A 16,964-nucleotide genomic window follows, 5' to 3' on the forward strand; every position below is an offset into this window, starting at 1 on the left:
ATAGTAACAATACATAAATATATATATACTATCCAGCTTAATTAGACGTCATCGATACATTTGATTACCTTCATGATATATATAACTGACCAACACTGTATACATTCTATAACATATAAAGTCCCTTTCAAATACCTTGTTTGATGTAATAAAAATTTGTTTTGGCTAATGCCTTAATTATTACCTCTATCTCATAGTTATTGTCTCTGTTCACTTGTTCCTTTGCTTGTACTGTCCAAAATCCTTAAGGAGTTCATGGAATATACAAGATAGATAAACCTGAATTCTCTATCAGTGCCAGTCAGTCTTTTTTCAGAAACACAATGGCTCAAATCAAGATGCCCTCTATTAGCTTAACCAACAGACACATGTGCACGCACACACACATACATACACACACACACTTTCTTTCTTACCTTCTCAATCCCTCATCCTATCTGAAAAGAGAAACATTCATTGTCAGTGATAGAAGGATAAATTAGTGCAATTCCTTCACATGGCAATTGGGCAATGAATATCAAAATTTAAAATGCACACATGGGACACCTGTGTGGGCTCAGTTTGTTAAGCTCCCGACTCTTGGCTTCAGCTCAGGTCATGATCTTAGGGTCCTGGGATTAAGCCCTGTGATGGGACGGGGAGTCTATTTGAAGATTCTCTTTCTGTGCCCTTCCCCCAGCTCCTACTTTCTCTAGCTCTCACTCCTTCCCTCAAATAAATAAATAAATCTTTAAAATAAAATGCACATACTTTTTCATTTAATAATTTTACTATTAGGAAATTATTAGATTAATTTTTACACTTATGTGGAATAATGTATGGGAAATGATTCATACCCAATTCTGAATTCTTCAAAGTTCCATATTTAAATTATCACAGCTGGCTACACTATTTATACATATATATAAATTTTTTAATAGCCTTGACAATGAAATTAGATCTGATGTCAATAATATTGCCATCCTCATACTGGATATTCCCATCATAAACTTTTCCTTCTTAATTGTTCCATCAAATGAATTGTCAAACTTTGTCGGCTTCCCTTCCATTGTATCCCCTTCATCCATGCCTTTATATTCTCAAGACATTACATGATTTTCAGTTCTTTCCTCCAGATTGTTAAAACTCCTCAGTTAGATTTCTATACAATTCCTATACATTCTGTTATGTGTGTGTGCAGTTTAGATTCTGTATACTGTATAGATTCCTATATAATACAATTCCTATACAATCTTTCATCTTACCTACTTATCCACTTTTGTCAAACTTACCCTCTAAAAAATCACAAATCATATCACATCACTCTTGTAAAAATATGTCTCAGAAGAAAGTCTCAAGGTCTGGTGTTCAAAGTCTTCTTTATTCTGATTAAATAGCCTTCTTCTCTTTATCCACAGCCTTGCAAATAGCTAACGCTCTAGTCTAGCTGGTCTAACCAAACATTCCCCTATCACAAAGGATAATTTCTTACCTCTTATCATTACATATACTAATAACCTTGTGGAAAGCTCATTTCTACCTATTTTTACTTTTTATAATTCTATTCATTCTTCATAGCCTAATACAAATGCTATCTTTTCTGTAATTATTATTCTATGCTAAAAATTAATTGGTCCTCTTCCAGCATCCTAATATACTCTATCCTTGTATATAGCATTTATTTCAATCCATATATTATGATTGTTCTAACCTGTTGATCAGGATCTATTTTTTTTTTTTAATAGGCTTCACACTCAGTGCAGAGCCAGTGTGGGGCCTGAACTCACAACCTAGAGGATCGAGACCTGAGCTGAGATCAAGAGTTGGATGCTTAACTGACTAAGCCACCAGGTGCTCCAATCAGGATCAATTTTTCTAGTTATTTTTGCATCTTCCTCACAAGCACAGTGCTTTATGCACAGCAGGCATTTAATACAGATTTTAAAACATGAATTAATAATGGCTCACATTTAAAATGTATTTTTTCTTATATCCATAAATTTTTATAAAACTATTCTGGATTCTTAAAATAAATATGAACTTCTTGAATATATGATCATTTAAAATTCAATGGCTTTTTTTCAGAGGGTTGAGGCAGAGTAGCCCAGCATCTTTTACTTTCCCTACCCCTACTAAAATAAAAAACAAAATCAAGCAAAAAACACTTAAGAGTTACCTTTTCAACATCTGAGAGAGAAGTTAATGACTGATTTTGAAGAACCTCTGGTGCTGTGAATGCACGAAGATCCTGATTGGAAATATTTTCATCTGTAAATGACACACTACCAGATGGCAGCAACAGCAGAGACCATGGAGAAATGATGAAACCAAGGGCAGCAGGATCAGCTATGCTTACTGGTTTATAACCACACAGAAAAATGAAAGAGAAAAAGAAAAAGAAACTGCTTACCATTATAAGTATAGATCATTTAAATGACTATCCCAACCTATTCATACATATGTTAACATGTAGTTACATACACCAAATTAACATGTTACAAAGAGAATGGGTTTCATATATCTACTACTGCTAGCATTATTAACAACATCACCTTGATTTGTCTTAACTTTTTAAAGTTTAGTTGGTAAACTTTGGAGAGCAGAAATAGAGAACTTTCATTGTCAGTCATAAAAATTAAATTCGGTTCAAAACCTTTACCACAGTGATATAGATGTGCATAAGGATCAAGTAGTTCTTACACGTTGGGAGGATCGTGGGTTCTTATGTGGATTTGGTGAAAAGTATGGTCTCTTTTTTGAGGAAATAGATAATAAATATAAATTTTTGTACAAAGAGAATCATGGATCTCCTTATAGCCCATTTATGGGTCTAAGCTCTCCTAATTTAGACTATAATGTTCTGAAACATAGAAAATAATTCCTTTGATAATTCATCAGATTTGGAATTAGTAAAGCTTTCAACTATTAAAAAGTCTCTTGCATCAATATATATATTTGTCTGAATTCAGATTTTTTGTCTTGTGTACATATGTTATTTCACTAGAATTTTATACAGCTTTTGTACTACCAAATGTGATCACAGGGGTCCCTAACATTTTATTTATTTATTTATCTATCTATCTATTTATTTATTTAATTTTAATTAAATTTTTTTTCTAAGATTTTATTTATTTGCTTGAGAGAAAGAGAGAGAGAGAGAGAGAGAGAGAGAGAGAGAGAGAGAGAAAGCACAAGCAAGGGGAGCTTCAGGCAAAGGGAGAGGGAGAAATAGGTTCCCCACTGAGCAGGGAGCCTGAAGCAGGCCTCTATCCTAGGACCCTGGGATTATAACCTGAGCTGAAGGTAGATGTTTAACTGACTGAGCAACCAGGTGCCTCTAATTTTTATTTTATTAAAAAAATTTTTGTTTGTTTGTTTTAATGTTTGCCTGTATGGGTACTTAACAGCACATGTTTATGAGTATTTTTTTTAATTTCCTTGGATTTTAGCAGGCCTACTCCCAAAAGTAAAGGTATACATTAAACTCAACAAAATAGACTTAATAGAGGGAATATTATTTTGTCCTCCCATTTCAAAAGGAAGTTAATACACATTTTAAAGTAACTGCTACATGAACTAGATTACAGACTCAAGAAACTGTTATAGGAAAGTAACAAAAGGCCTGGGTCTGCCAATGCCACTATTATTCATTCTGAATAGGTTGTACTAATATCTTTCTAAGTCAAATCATAAGGGCAGCCCAGGTGGCTCAGCGGTTTAGCGCCGCCTTCAGTCTGGGCTGTGATCCTGGAGACCCGGGATCGAGTCCCATGTTGGGCTCCCTGCATGGAGCCTGCTTCTTCCTCTGTCTGTGCCTCTGCCTCTCTTTCTCTCGAATAAATAAATAAAATCTTTAAAAAAAAATCATAAGAAACTGACAAAAGTCTATGGTACAATTTGTTAAACATATTATAGTTATCTATACTTTTCTGAAAATAACTTTTATTAGAATGAATCATCCATCCTGACTTTTTCACCTCTACTTGTGATCAAGAGTCTGATCATCAGAATTTGACTTATGTTAATAAAAAGTAAACAATTAAAATTCATTTCTTTTCTGAAGATTAAACAGACAACTCTATGTTCTCCTGCATTTTTTATGAACCTGAAACTTGTCTTTAGTTACTGTGTCAATGAAGAAAAAACATGTTTGAATGTATCCTTTCATAAGTTAGCATATTTTAGGTGGCCCTGAAACTGAGTTACCCACCAGTGGTCCTTATAATCCCACCCAATCACACATCAGGCAATGAAAAATATATCTCATAATTCTTACGGTAAATATGTTTTAATGAATAATCACAGTTCGTAAGCCTAGGGATATTATCTTTCACAAACACTTTACACATTTTCTGTTAAAAGTGCCTTCTTGGGTATTTCATGCACAAATAATATACAATCCAGCTAACAAGAACTCAAATAGGGTAGTGCAATATTTTCTTTGCCAAAGGAGGTTATCCAAATACTGATTTTTCCCATGTCATAGATATTACAAAACAGTCTACAATCAATTCACTTCAAATTAGCAATAAAAGGGAACAAACTAGGAGACCAAAAAGAAAGGCAATCCATTAATATCTGGTATGAGATGATGATGGCCTGGAAGCACATAGTAGTAGTAGGGGTAGTGAGAACCTACTGGAACCCAAATGTATTTCACAGGTAGTGACAACAGAATTTCCTGACAAACTAGATGTGAAGCAAGGGAAAAAAGAATCAGGATGACTCCAAGATTTTGGTCTCAGTAATGCAAAGGATGGAGTGTCATCAATGAGGCAGACCATAGGTTGCTGAGGTAGGGGTTGGGAGATGGTGGTAGGAATCAGAGCTTTACTTTGGGACCTACTACGTTTAAGATATCTTAGATATTCAAAGGGGGGTATCAAGTAGGCAGCTGGATTTGGAATTTGGGAGAAAGGTTTGAACTGGAGATACATTTTGGGGGGCACTGGCATTATGGACAAGATTTAAAGTCTTCTAACTAGATGAGCTCACCGAAACATGAGTTGATAGAAAAGAAATCAAGGGCAAGGACCATACCCTAGGGTACTCCAACATTAAGGCTGGCTGCTACTTGTCAGTCTTTTTTTTTTTTTCCTAAAGATTTTATTTATTTATTTATTCATGAGAGACAGAGACAGAGAGACAAAGACACAGGCAGAGTGAGAAGCAGGCTCCACACAGGGAGCCTGATGTAGGACTCGATACCGGGACTCCCAGATCACACCCTTAGGCCGAAGGCAGGCACTCAACCACTGAGCCACCCAGGGATCCCTTGTTGGTCTTTTTTTCCAGGTGGTTCTCTCTTGGGCATCTGTGTAAGCACGGTGCTGTAATCTTCCTCTCACACTTATTGCACTCATCACTGCCAGTCTCTACCCCACTATTTTAAATAATTGTCTTTATTCGCTTTCCTATGCAGTTTCCCAGTATCTAATCCTACATCTAAGAGGAGGCTGGGATTCTAACTATCGTATCTAATTCTTGTTAGTCTTATTGATGATAGGATTATGATATTTAGTGTAGCTGTTACCTCTTGAATTTATAAATAATTGGAAATCATAGCTAACTCAAGAGGCATAAATACCAATCAGAAATCTAAAGGCTATGTCCTTGCCATATTGGATGCTAGTGTCCACTGAGACCAGAAAAGAGCCAGCTACACTCCTCTTCCTCAAAAAAGGCCACAGACTAACTCTACCCCATCCCTGACAGGGTAGCACAGAACAAAAACTGCTGAAGGTGAAAGTAATCTATAATTGCTTAGCACTACAAAATTAAGAGATTTATTTAGCAGCACAACTTAGGTCAGCAGAACTACTGTTACTCTGGCAAGAACTTTATCTTTCAGGGGCACCTGGGTGGCTCAGTGGTTGAGTGTCTGCTTTCTGCTCAGGTCATGATCCCAGCTCCTGGGATCAAGTCCCGTGTCGGGCTCCCTGCATGGAGCCTGCTTCTCCCTCTGCCTGTGTCTCTGCCTCTCTCTGTGTCTCTCATGAATAAATAAATAAAATCTTTTTTTTTTTTAAAGAACTTTATCTTTCAAATTGTGCTTTATACAAGAGGATTATGTTTGTTTTTACTGAATATCTAAAGCATACCATTATTATAAACACCATTCATATTTAAACATAACCTTCCCAAAATGACAAGTCATTTGCTTAGACAACCTACAGTACCACTAGGGAGATAAAATATATTTATAAATAAACACAAGAGAGAAAGCATAAAGTATCTAAGAAAGAAAAAAAGAATACCAAAGGGAGCTCAGAGGATAGCATAATTACTTCAACTACAGTGAAGAGAAAATTAATTTCTTTTTTATATGTGGCCCTTTAATACGAGTAAGATTTGACCATGGTTAAAAGGGAGATTCCAAAGAAAAGAAATAGCCAAAGCAAAGACATGTGGTCAGGAAATTATTAAGTTTGTACAAGGAACAGCAAGAACTTTGGGCAGAGAAATGGTAGAGAGCAGTAAGAAACAGAATTACCAAGGTGGGTCATATTTTCGCTTGTTAGAAAACACACAAAGAAATGACAGATATTTTCATTGTTTCAAATGTGATTTTTAAATGTTTTGTAAGAAAGCTAAAGCAGCTGCAACAACAAACTACATTGCTGTCAAATACCCAAAACACACACATATGACATTTAAGTATTAGATTCTTTTGACAACAGTCAAACCACAAAATATATTTTTCAATAATTGTAAAGGGTTATGCAAACCTCCAAGTGAGGAAATTTAGAGTAGTGGTTCAAATCAGTGTAATTTTCACTGTCCTTGTCTAACCACAAGGAAAGAATTTAAAGCAAATGAATTCAAAATCCTTCACAGAATGCTAACAAAAGAATATTTAAAATGGAATTCCAGAAGCTTGTAATTTGATGTCCTATAATGTTTTACTTGTGTGATGATTATCCTCAAGAATGCTATTATTATGAAACAGTAAATCAGATATGAACTTATTCCAGTAGGCAAATGATTCTATTTATAGATTTTTACCAACATTCCACAGAAAAGGGGGCTTAAACAGAATTTCAAGTGATTAGAGGCAAGGTTAGAAATAAGCAAAAATCTGATATGCAAAGAAACATCTTACTCAGAGCTTCTTTCTGATGTTCCCTTAAACTTAGTCCCATGTTCATGCTTTTTAAAAAGATTTATTTAAAAAAGTATTTAATTTATTTGAGAGAGTGAGCGAGCTAGTACCTATGCAAGTGAGAGTGTGTGAGGGAAGGGGCAGACAGGGAAGAAGAGGAAGAGACTCTCAAGCAGACTCCAAGCTGAGCATGGAACTTGATGCGGGGCTCAATCTCATGACTTTGAGATCATGACCTGAGCTAAAACCAAGAGTTGGATGCTTAGCTGACTGAGCCACCCAGGCACCCTACCACAACTTTTTTATTTTTTTCCTGAGGGAGCTTACTTTCTATTGTTCACTTTACTTTTTGGCCTTCCAATTATGATATAAAAATTAGGGAAGTGATCATAACTGGTAACAAACATGACAAGAAAACTAAACAAAAGTGTCAGATAATCCTCTAAAGACTTAGGACAACAACATCATTTGACCTGAAAAATCTCTGCCTATTTAGGTACATAAACAGAAATTGTAGTCCTCCTACTCCATATGTTCTATTAGAGGGCTTATCAAAAATCTATGCAGAGGCCACTGTTCCAAACTCCAAAGAATTTGATGAAGTCAATCTATAATACACAATTCTCCAAAAAATTCAGCTCCTATGTGCATATAAATATATACAGCACTAAATAAATCATCTGGTATAACAATGCACAAACAGAAAAAAATAATTGGTTCAGATTGTTTGAACATTTTCCTGATTAGTAAAACTTTGTGATAAATTAAGATTCACTGGAAATTACAGTCTATGCTACAGATCAATTCCCAATAAAAAATTTGTTGATTCCTTATAAATTGTTACTACTTATTTTTTAAAAGATTTTATTTATTTATTAATGAGAAACGGGGGGGCGGGGGCAGAGACACAGGCAGAGGGAGAAGCAGGCTCCATGCAGGGAGCCCAATGTGGGACTCGATCCTCGGACTCCAGGATCACACCCTGGGCCGAAGGCAGGTGCTATACTGCTGAACCACCCAGGGATCCCCTGTTACTACTTTTTCAAAACTTCAGTTTCTCCAATATGAATCAGCATAGAATAACAATCCCATTTTGAAAAAAAAAAAAGTTCAAATAATTGGAATTAAGACATCTATATAATGTACATTGACAATGTTTACATCATGTATATTTTCTTGACATAGTCAATTGTTCAACAGTCGTTAATAGACCTCTACAAGGCTTTGGTCCTCAAGAAATTATATTCTGGTGTAGTAGTCCCAAACCTTGCTAATAATCCAAATCTCTAAACTCAACTAGATTTGGAAAGATATCAGGCACTGTCAGCTTCATTTCATTCCTTTTAATATCTGACTTCATTAATTTAGTATGTAGTCTCATTTAACTAAGAGAGGAAGTATCGGGGGTTCCTGGGTAGCACATTTGGGTAAGTGTTCAATTCGTGATTTTGACTCAGATCATGATCTCAGTGTTAAGGGATCGGCCCCCATGTCAGGCTCCATTCTCTGCTGAGAGTCTGCTTGAGATTCTCTCTCTCCCTGTGCCCCTCATCCTGCTCATTCTCTCTCTTTCTCTCTCAAATAAAAAATCTTTAAAAATTGAAGAGAGAGAGAAAGAGAGAGAGGAGGTATAGTATAATGGTTAGGAGTTCAGACTAAAGCCAGAATCCCTGGGTTAATATCCTAGGTTTGATATTTATAGCCTACACAATGATCTTAAATAAGTTACCTAGCCTCTCTTTGCCTCAACTTCCTCATCTGAGTAGGTAAGGTTGTTACAAGGATTCATTTAAAAAAAAAAAAAAAAAGCCCTTGAAACTGTTCCTGGCACAAAGTAAATATAATACAAAAGCAGTAGCTATTATGCTCACTTTGGCAGTGCATATACAAAAGTGGTAGCTATTATTATTTAATAAGTCTTTTCTCTGAAGATAACACATATAGATAGTATATCTAAGAAAAGTCACTTTTAAGTTCATCCTCAATCATCTACTTAGCTTTTCTCTCCCCAGTGGAAGATAAGGAGCCTATCATATATAACAAGTACTGTAAATTTCAGGAGAATAGATCAAATTAGATTTTTAGGAATTTTTTGGCATCTCTTACCTAGAAGCCAATAGAAATACAAATGATTTAAGATACAAACTATCCTAAAATATTATTTTTTTTCTTCAATTCCTTGGGGGAATGTACATTCTATAAGTGTTCTATTTATTATATGGTTTCCTAGTTACCACAGATATCAAATTTTAAAAAACTAGTTAAAATTTTATAATCAATCCAGTTTGTACTTACTCAGTACCTACTCATGTGAAACTGATGTTTTACTGTACCTAGTGATTATCTTTAGGTATGACATGAATTATTAGAAGATGTTTATTTGAATGTATATCAACATACAGTTTAGAAATTTTTATTTTTAATAGAAGTTATAGCATGCTGATAAAATGAAATTAGGCTGACATGCCCTCCAAATTGATGTATTTTATGAGCTTTTCTTCATCATGACAGTAGGAGAAAAAAGGCATTTTTACTTCTTCATTGATGACATTTACTCACACAAGTATACACATTTTTTTTCCTTTTTGCTTTTAAACACTAAACACATGCAAGCCAACTATCCAAACCATAACCACTGGAATCTTGGTATGGCATCTGATCAATAGGCTTCCAGTAGTTCTGTTTTGTTATGTACTTACAAGATTCTTGAGGTAATTCCAAACCATGACTCTTGTTAACAAAACACCAATGAGATCTGAGTTTAACAAAAGTAGTATATAGGGAATTTATATAAGTAAAATTAAATTGGTTATGATTATTAAAAGCAGCAGGGCTTATATGGCTAGATAATACAGAGAGAAGGAAACAGGTCTCTAAGAATTTGCTCTCCACTTCAGCAAACTTTTCTGGCCACCTGATCCAAACAGCATGGAAGAAACTGTAGCAGTTCCTTTCCTGTCTTCTTCCATTCTTATATTCTGAGGAAGCTGCCTGTTTTATTCTTTTCATATATTAAGGTTCCTCTGCTTTCATCTTCCTTTGGTGTTCACTTTTTTCACCAACCTTCTTTACATTTATCAATAAAAACTGTGCACCCCAAAATTATATACCAATACTGATAATGCTTTTTAACTATGTTTTTACACACACGTTTTTTCCTGAATGTGTTTTAAGGATATTAACTATGTATGAATGTCTTAAAGTTCAGGTATAATGAATGCCATTACAATAACATAATTAGAATATTAAAAAAAAAAAATGAATGTGTAGGCAGCCTGGGTGCTCAGTGGTTTAGCACTGCCTTCAGCCCAGGGCGTGATCCTGGAGACTTGGGATCGAGTCCCACTTCGGGCTCCCTGCATGCTGCATGGAGCCTACTTCTCCCTCTGCCTGTCTCTGTCTCTCTGTCTCTCATGAATAAATAAATAAAATCTTAAAAAAAATGAACGTGTTTACAATTCCAACTCTATACCACAACTTCACAATCTTTTAAAGGTGTCCTTTGAAAAAAAAATAATAATAAGGGATCCCTGGGTGGCGCAGCGTTTGGCGCCTGCCTTTGGCCCAGGGCGCGATCCTGGAGACCCGGGATCGAATCCCACGTCGGGCTCCCGGTGCATGGAGCCTGCTTCTCCCTCTGCCTGTGTCTCTGCCTCTCTCTCTGTGACTATCATAAATAAATAAAAATTAAAAATAAATAAATAAATAAAGGTGTCCTTTGCCCTGCTCTACTATGACATAATTTATCAATTTACTTTTTGCTGGTCACAACAAAAGGTTATTTTGTTGCTTCATTACGAAGAAAAATAAAGTTTTCTTTCAACCTTCGACACCAGAAAATTTATTCACTGAGAGATGAATGTTTATTTTATTCTACAATCATTATTACTTTCAGTTATTTTTTCCAACTAGGATTCAAAGGAAGTGTCAGCTTTGTTAATTAGAATATTGAAACAAACTTAGAAGTTACAAAGTATCTGCCTCAGGAAGGGTTGGGGTAATTAAGAAAGCACATAAACCTCCTGTCTCCTAAATCAGGATTTTGGTGTGAATTCTGGAGACAGGGAATAGGATTCTATAGTATTTTCTAAAAATTTCCTGGGTATTCAGATACCCATATCAGTTGAACTGACACACATGTAAGAACTACTGCCCTTAACAGGGTCGATACAATGGTACTGTAGCTCAGTTGTTTCTTGACCTTGTACTTGCTCCATTTCTAAGTCAATTAACTGATAGAACATCATGAGATGTAGAGTATGTTTGACTTTATATTCTCCTGTAATACTTAAAACTTTTTTTTCAGTTTATAAAGCCACAAAGAGGCTTTTTTTTTTTAGAGATATGGCAAACCAGAAAGTGTTAAAAGTAACTCTTTTATCCAAATTATAATAAAGTCATTTTGTATTAGAAAGGCAGAATGACTGTAAGAAATAACTTTAGACTAGAAGTGAGACCTAAGTGGTTTTCTATGTATAAGGAAAAAGCTGAATAATTGGAACCAAACTGAAGATCCCACTGCCTGCATTTAAGAAATAAATTGCCTTACTCACCTAATAACATTATCTTCATTTGGTTTTTCTTTCTTGTTCCCAAAGTAAAGCAAACTACAAATGAACTTCCATGCATTTTGTTTCTTCTTTGACTTTTTCTATAAATACAGTGAATATCTATGTTTTATCTCCTCAAGCTTTGCAGTGAGCACCTCTGATCTTCTATCCTGTCTGAAATATGCATGTGTCATTAAGCCTACAACTTGTACTTAGAAAAGATACTGAGACTAACACCAATTTTTTATTTCCCGAAGGAGGGTCGAAACTTCAGAGCAAAACTATTTCCTATATATGTACTCTTTTAAGTTGCAGACTTCTAAAAGACAAATTGGCTTGAAAGCAGTTTCTTTCTTAAAATACACTAATCATATTTTATTTAACCACCCATTCAAGTAGTTGTAAAAATGTTCATCTTGAATGGTTAAGTCTATTTCAAAACTTGATTATATACCTAGCTTAATAATTTTGGAGCCAAGTGCCAAGCTTCTTAAAGCACTGGCACTTCTACTGCTACCCAGCAACTTCCTGACAGCCTCTGTAGATCAGAGTGGCTGCATTATATTTTGCCAGACAAATTAAACTGTAACTAAGATAATTAACAGAAATAAATTTTATATTAAAAGCCATTTATAAAAGAGCAGGTTTTATTTTTTTTCTCCCTCCAACACAAAGTTTCTAAAAAACATCTTCTTCCATTCTTGCTATCTGAATAAAACCTGGGGGGGGGGGGAAGATTACAAATTTTCAAGAATGCACTTAGCAACTTCTCTTTACTTTTGACGACCTGGAATTTATACAATGCCTGAAAAACCAAAAATATTAAGGGTGACTGTCATTTATTTCATTTTTCAAGAATTGAATGAAAAGGTCAATAAAGATGAGTTTATATTTTCAGTTTCTAGAAAAAGAAAATACACAGTTTACCAGAGAGAAACTGACTTTAATTATGATGACATGATTCCACATAATCATGATCTGAAGCTATTTTTGAAAAATATTTTTGTGATGACTAATGCCATTCTCTGCTGCTCTTCAGATATCACCTCCATATTTACATTTTCAAGAACTTTTCCTTCTTAGAGAAAGGGGAGAAGGAGCCTTGTTTGAATGGTAAACAATTCCACTGTCCAAAAAGAAATATTAGGATATATTTTTTGTAAAAATGTTAAACATGACTAATACACATCACCAAAGAAGGTAAGAATAGTAACCTGTTGCTAAATGATACTAGGCATAGAGCCCCCTTTTAATTTTTATATTTGAAAAAATAGAGAAGTAATCATAAAATGCTTTCTTTCAAAAGCTTAGTTACATAATGTAACTAAGATAATGTTACATAATGTAATAATGTACATAATGTAATACATACAGTTACATAATGTAATAATCTCAGAATGTTGAGTAGAAGTCAGATACACAAGAGTTTACATTGCATGATTCTATTTATATAAGTTAAAATCATATAAATTTATCTATGTAACAGGTTGTAATAATGATTTCTCTTGGTAGTCAAGAATTAACCAGGAAAATAAACTCACACATATATGTATACAACATGGAGGCAAGAATATAACAATGAGGGAAAGATAGTCTCTTCTTTCCCAATGTTGCTGGGAAAACTGGACAGCTACAGGCAAAAGAATGAAAGTGGACTACTTTCTCACACCATACACACAAAAAAACCTCAAAATGGATCAAAGACCTAAGTGTGAGACCTGAAACCATAAAAAATCCTAGAAGAGAGTGCAGGGAATAATTTCTTTGACATAAAACACAGGGAATAATTTCTCTGACATAAGCTATAGCAACGTTTTTCTAGGTATGTCTCCTCAGGTATAGGGAATAAAAGCAAAAATAAACTACTGGGACTACGTCAAAGTAAAAAGCTTTTGCACAGTGAAGGAAACCATCAACAAATAAAAAGGGAATTTTCTGACTAGGAAAAGATATTTGCAAATGATATAACCAATAACAGGCTAATATCCAAAATATAAAAAGAAGTTATACAACTCAACACCAAAAAAACAATGTGATTTAAAAATGGATAGAGGGCCGAATTTTTTTTTTTAACTAAAGACATCCAAATGGCCAATAGACACATGAAAAGATGTTCAACATCACTAATTATCAGGGAAATGCAATTCAAGGCTTAATGGTATGTCACGTCATCTTACACCCATCAGAATCGCTAAAATAAAAGACAAGACATAATAAGTGTTGGTGAGGATGTAGAGAAAAGACAAAACTGTGCATTATCAGTAGGAATGTAAATTGGTGCAGCCACTGTGAAAAACAGTATGGAGGTTCCTCAAGAAATTAAAAACAGAGGTACTATGTGATCCAGTAATTTTACTACTGGGTATTTACGCAAAAAAAAAAAAAAAAAAAAAAAAAAAGAAAGAAAGAAAGAAAAGAAAACATTAATTTGAAAAGGATATATGCAGCCCTATGTTTATTGCAGCATTATTTACAATAATCAAGGTATGGAAGTCACCTAAGTATCCACTGGATACTTATCCAAATGGGTAAGGAAGATGTGGTGCATACACACATACACACACACACACACACACACACACACACACACAAATATTACAGAGCCACAACAAAGGATGAGATCTTCCATTTGTGATGACATGAATGAACCTAGAGGGTAATTTGCTATGTCAAGTCAGAAAAAGAAAGACAGATACCATATGATTTTACTCATATGCGGAATCTGAAAAACAATCAAAAAGCAAAATCAGATCTATAAATATAGAGAACCAATGGCTGCCAGAGGGGAGGGAAGTAGAGGGTAGCCAAAGTGAGTGACATGGGAGGTACAGGCTTCCATGAATAAATCATGAGAATAAAAGGTATAGTGCAGGTAATATAGTTAATAAGATTTTAGGGGCTCCTGGATGGCTCAATCAGTTCAACATGGAACTCTTGGTTTCAGTTCAGGTTATGATCTTAGGGTTGTGAAATCAAGCCCTATGTTGAGGTCTATACTAGGCATGGAGCCTGCTTGAAATTCTCTCTCTCCTTCTCCCTCTGCACCCCCCCCCCGCCTCAACTACTCTTGCTCTCTCAAAAAAAAAAATAATAATGTTATAATAATATTATAAGAGTGTTGTATGGCAACAAATGGTAGCTATACTTGTGGTGAGCATAGCATAACATACAGAAGTTGAATCATTATGTTGTATACCTGAAACTAGACAACACTGTGTGTAAACTATAACAAAGAAGAAGAGGAGAGAAGAAGAATTCCTATTCAATTATTATTGAATAGGAAGCAGTAGGAGGGAGACTTCAAGTGTTGGAAAAGTTCTATATCTTGATCTGGGTGATGGTTTATATGGGTATGTACTTTCATAAAATTCATCAGGCTGTACACTTAATAATAATGCTCTTTATTAAGTAGATGAAAGGGATTAAGGGGTACAAACTTCCGGTTATTAAAAAAAAATAACACTCTTTATATACATTATATCTCAATATTTTAAAAAAATCTTTAACTATGAAATTAAAACAATGTATATTGTGGGTAAAATTATTTTTATCAGCCTAGGAGGATGTTAGAAAACACAACCTGTAGCAACTTTTTAAAATGTAACACTTTAAATTATAAAGTGGCTTGTCACATGTGGAGCCAAAAAAATTTCAAATTGAAACAGTGTTTTGCTGTGTATTTATAGGGGATGCAAGGTTTGCTACAAGTGCTTCATACACTTGTTAAGCAACTGACATTATTCATTTTAAGAATGCTAGATATTAATTTCATGTTTTATAGTTTGTTTCCAGGGAGAAACATGGGGTAATGTTGTCTGGTTCAAATACATTTAACTTGAAGGACCTGTTCACTGTGGCTTTATAAAGGCAGAGCAAGAAGTAGCTTGTCAGAGACAACTGATACACCCTGTTAATCAAGAAAATTATGACTGTAGATAATTAGGAATGTAATATAAAGAGACTAGTTAGCATTTGGTCTTTTAAAAGCTGTGCAGTCTACGAAGATTTACTCAAAAGCTTTTAATCCATAAAAACTTTCTGTATTTCCTATAAAGGCTTATCAAGCAAACAAACAAGGAAACCAGTTGGAAGTTCAGTGCTTTGTCTCCCTTCTCAAATATGAATTCATTTATTTATTCTCTTTGGTTCTACCAGAATGGAAGTTTTATGTTTCTTTTTGTTTTCTGTTTATTCTTGCAAATTTTAAGGATATTTGACTATGCAAGCTCTGAAGTTGATAAACTTACCATTCCCATAAGTCAAACCCTCAAACTATTTTAACTCCTAATCATCTACCTTAGTCTAAATGTTATTTATAATTTTAAGTTGTGCATCATTATCATTGATGTTTTACTTTTTTTTTTTAAAGATTTTGTTTATTTGTTTACTCATGAGAGACACAGAGAGGGAGAGAGATAGGCAGAGGGAAAAGCAGGCTCCTTGTGGAGAGCCTGATGCGCGACTCCATCCCTGGACCAGGATCACACTCTGAGCCAAAGGCAGACGCTCAACCGCTAAGCCACCCAGGAGTTCCTATTACTGATGTATGTATGTATGTATGTATGTATGTATGTCTGTATTCATTCATTCATTCATTCATTCATTCATGAGAGAGAGGAGAGAGAGAGACAGAGGCAGAGACAGAGATACAGGCAGAGGGAGAAGCAGGCTCCACGCAGGGAGCCCGATGTAGGACTCGATCCCAGGACTCCAGGATCACGTCTTGGGCTGAAGGCAGACGTTCAACTGCTGAGCCACCCAGGGATCCCCAATATTGATGTTTTAATACAGCCATTGCTTTTTTAGATTTACCATCAAGGGATCCCTGGGTGGCGCAGCAGTTTGGCGCCTGCCTTTGGCCCAGGGCACGATCCTGGAGACCCAGGATCGAATCCCACGTCGAGCTCCCGGTGCATGGAGCCTGCTTCTCCCTCTGCCTATGTCTCTGCCTCTCTCTCTCTCTCTCTCTCTGTGACTATCATAAATAAATGAAAATTTTAAAAAAATTTAAAAAAAAAAGATTTACCATCAAGTTAAGTAATTATTCTGCTCATCATTCCTTTTTTTAAAGGATTCATTTATTTCTTTGAGAGAAAGAGCCAGTGAGAGAGAGGGAGAGAGAGCAGGAGCGTGCACATGAGGAGGGGGAGGGGAGCAGCAGGAGGAGAAGCAGACCCCCCCCCCCCCTGCTGAGCAGAGAGCTAGATACCAGGCTGGATCCCAGACCTAGGGATCCTAACCTGAGCGGAAGGCAGTCGCTTAACTGACTGAGCCATCCAGGCTCCCCTTATTCCTTTTTGAAGAGTTCTTTCTTCTGGGTTAAAGTTCTTTCT

At 35.4% G+C, this 16,964-nt stretch overlaps 1 protein-coding gene across 8 annotated transcripts in view; it reads right to left on the reverse strand.

Annotated features, from left to right (window-relative positions):
- The window catches only part of PTPN13 (protein tyrosine phosphatase non-receptor type 13), a 204,645-nt gene that overhangs the window by 122,914 nt on the left and 64,767 nt on the right, over positions 1-16,964 (reverse strand). For all 8 annotated transcript variants that reach the window (XM_055313038.1, XM_055313035.1, XM_055313034.1 and 5 more), the window contains exon 3: positions 2,156-2,334. In XM_055313038.1, coding sequence (XP_055169013.1) covers positions 2,156-2,334 — 179 coding nt within the window. The remainder of the gene's footprint in view (positions 1-2,155; positions 2,335-16,964) is intronic.

The sequence above is a fragment of the Nyctereutes procyonoides genome, unplaced genomic scaffold, assembly GCF_905146905.1.
Source record: "Nyctereutes procyonoides isolate TBG_1078 unplaced genomic scaffold, NYPRO_anot_genome, whole genome shotgun sequence".
Taxonomy (NCBI): domain Eukaryota; kingdom Metazoa; phylum Chordata; class Mammalia; order Carnivora; family Canidae; genus Nyctereutes; species Nyctereutes procyonoides.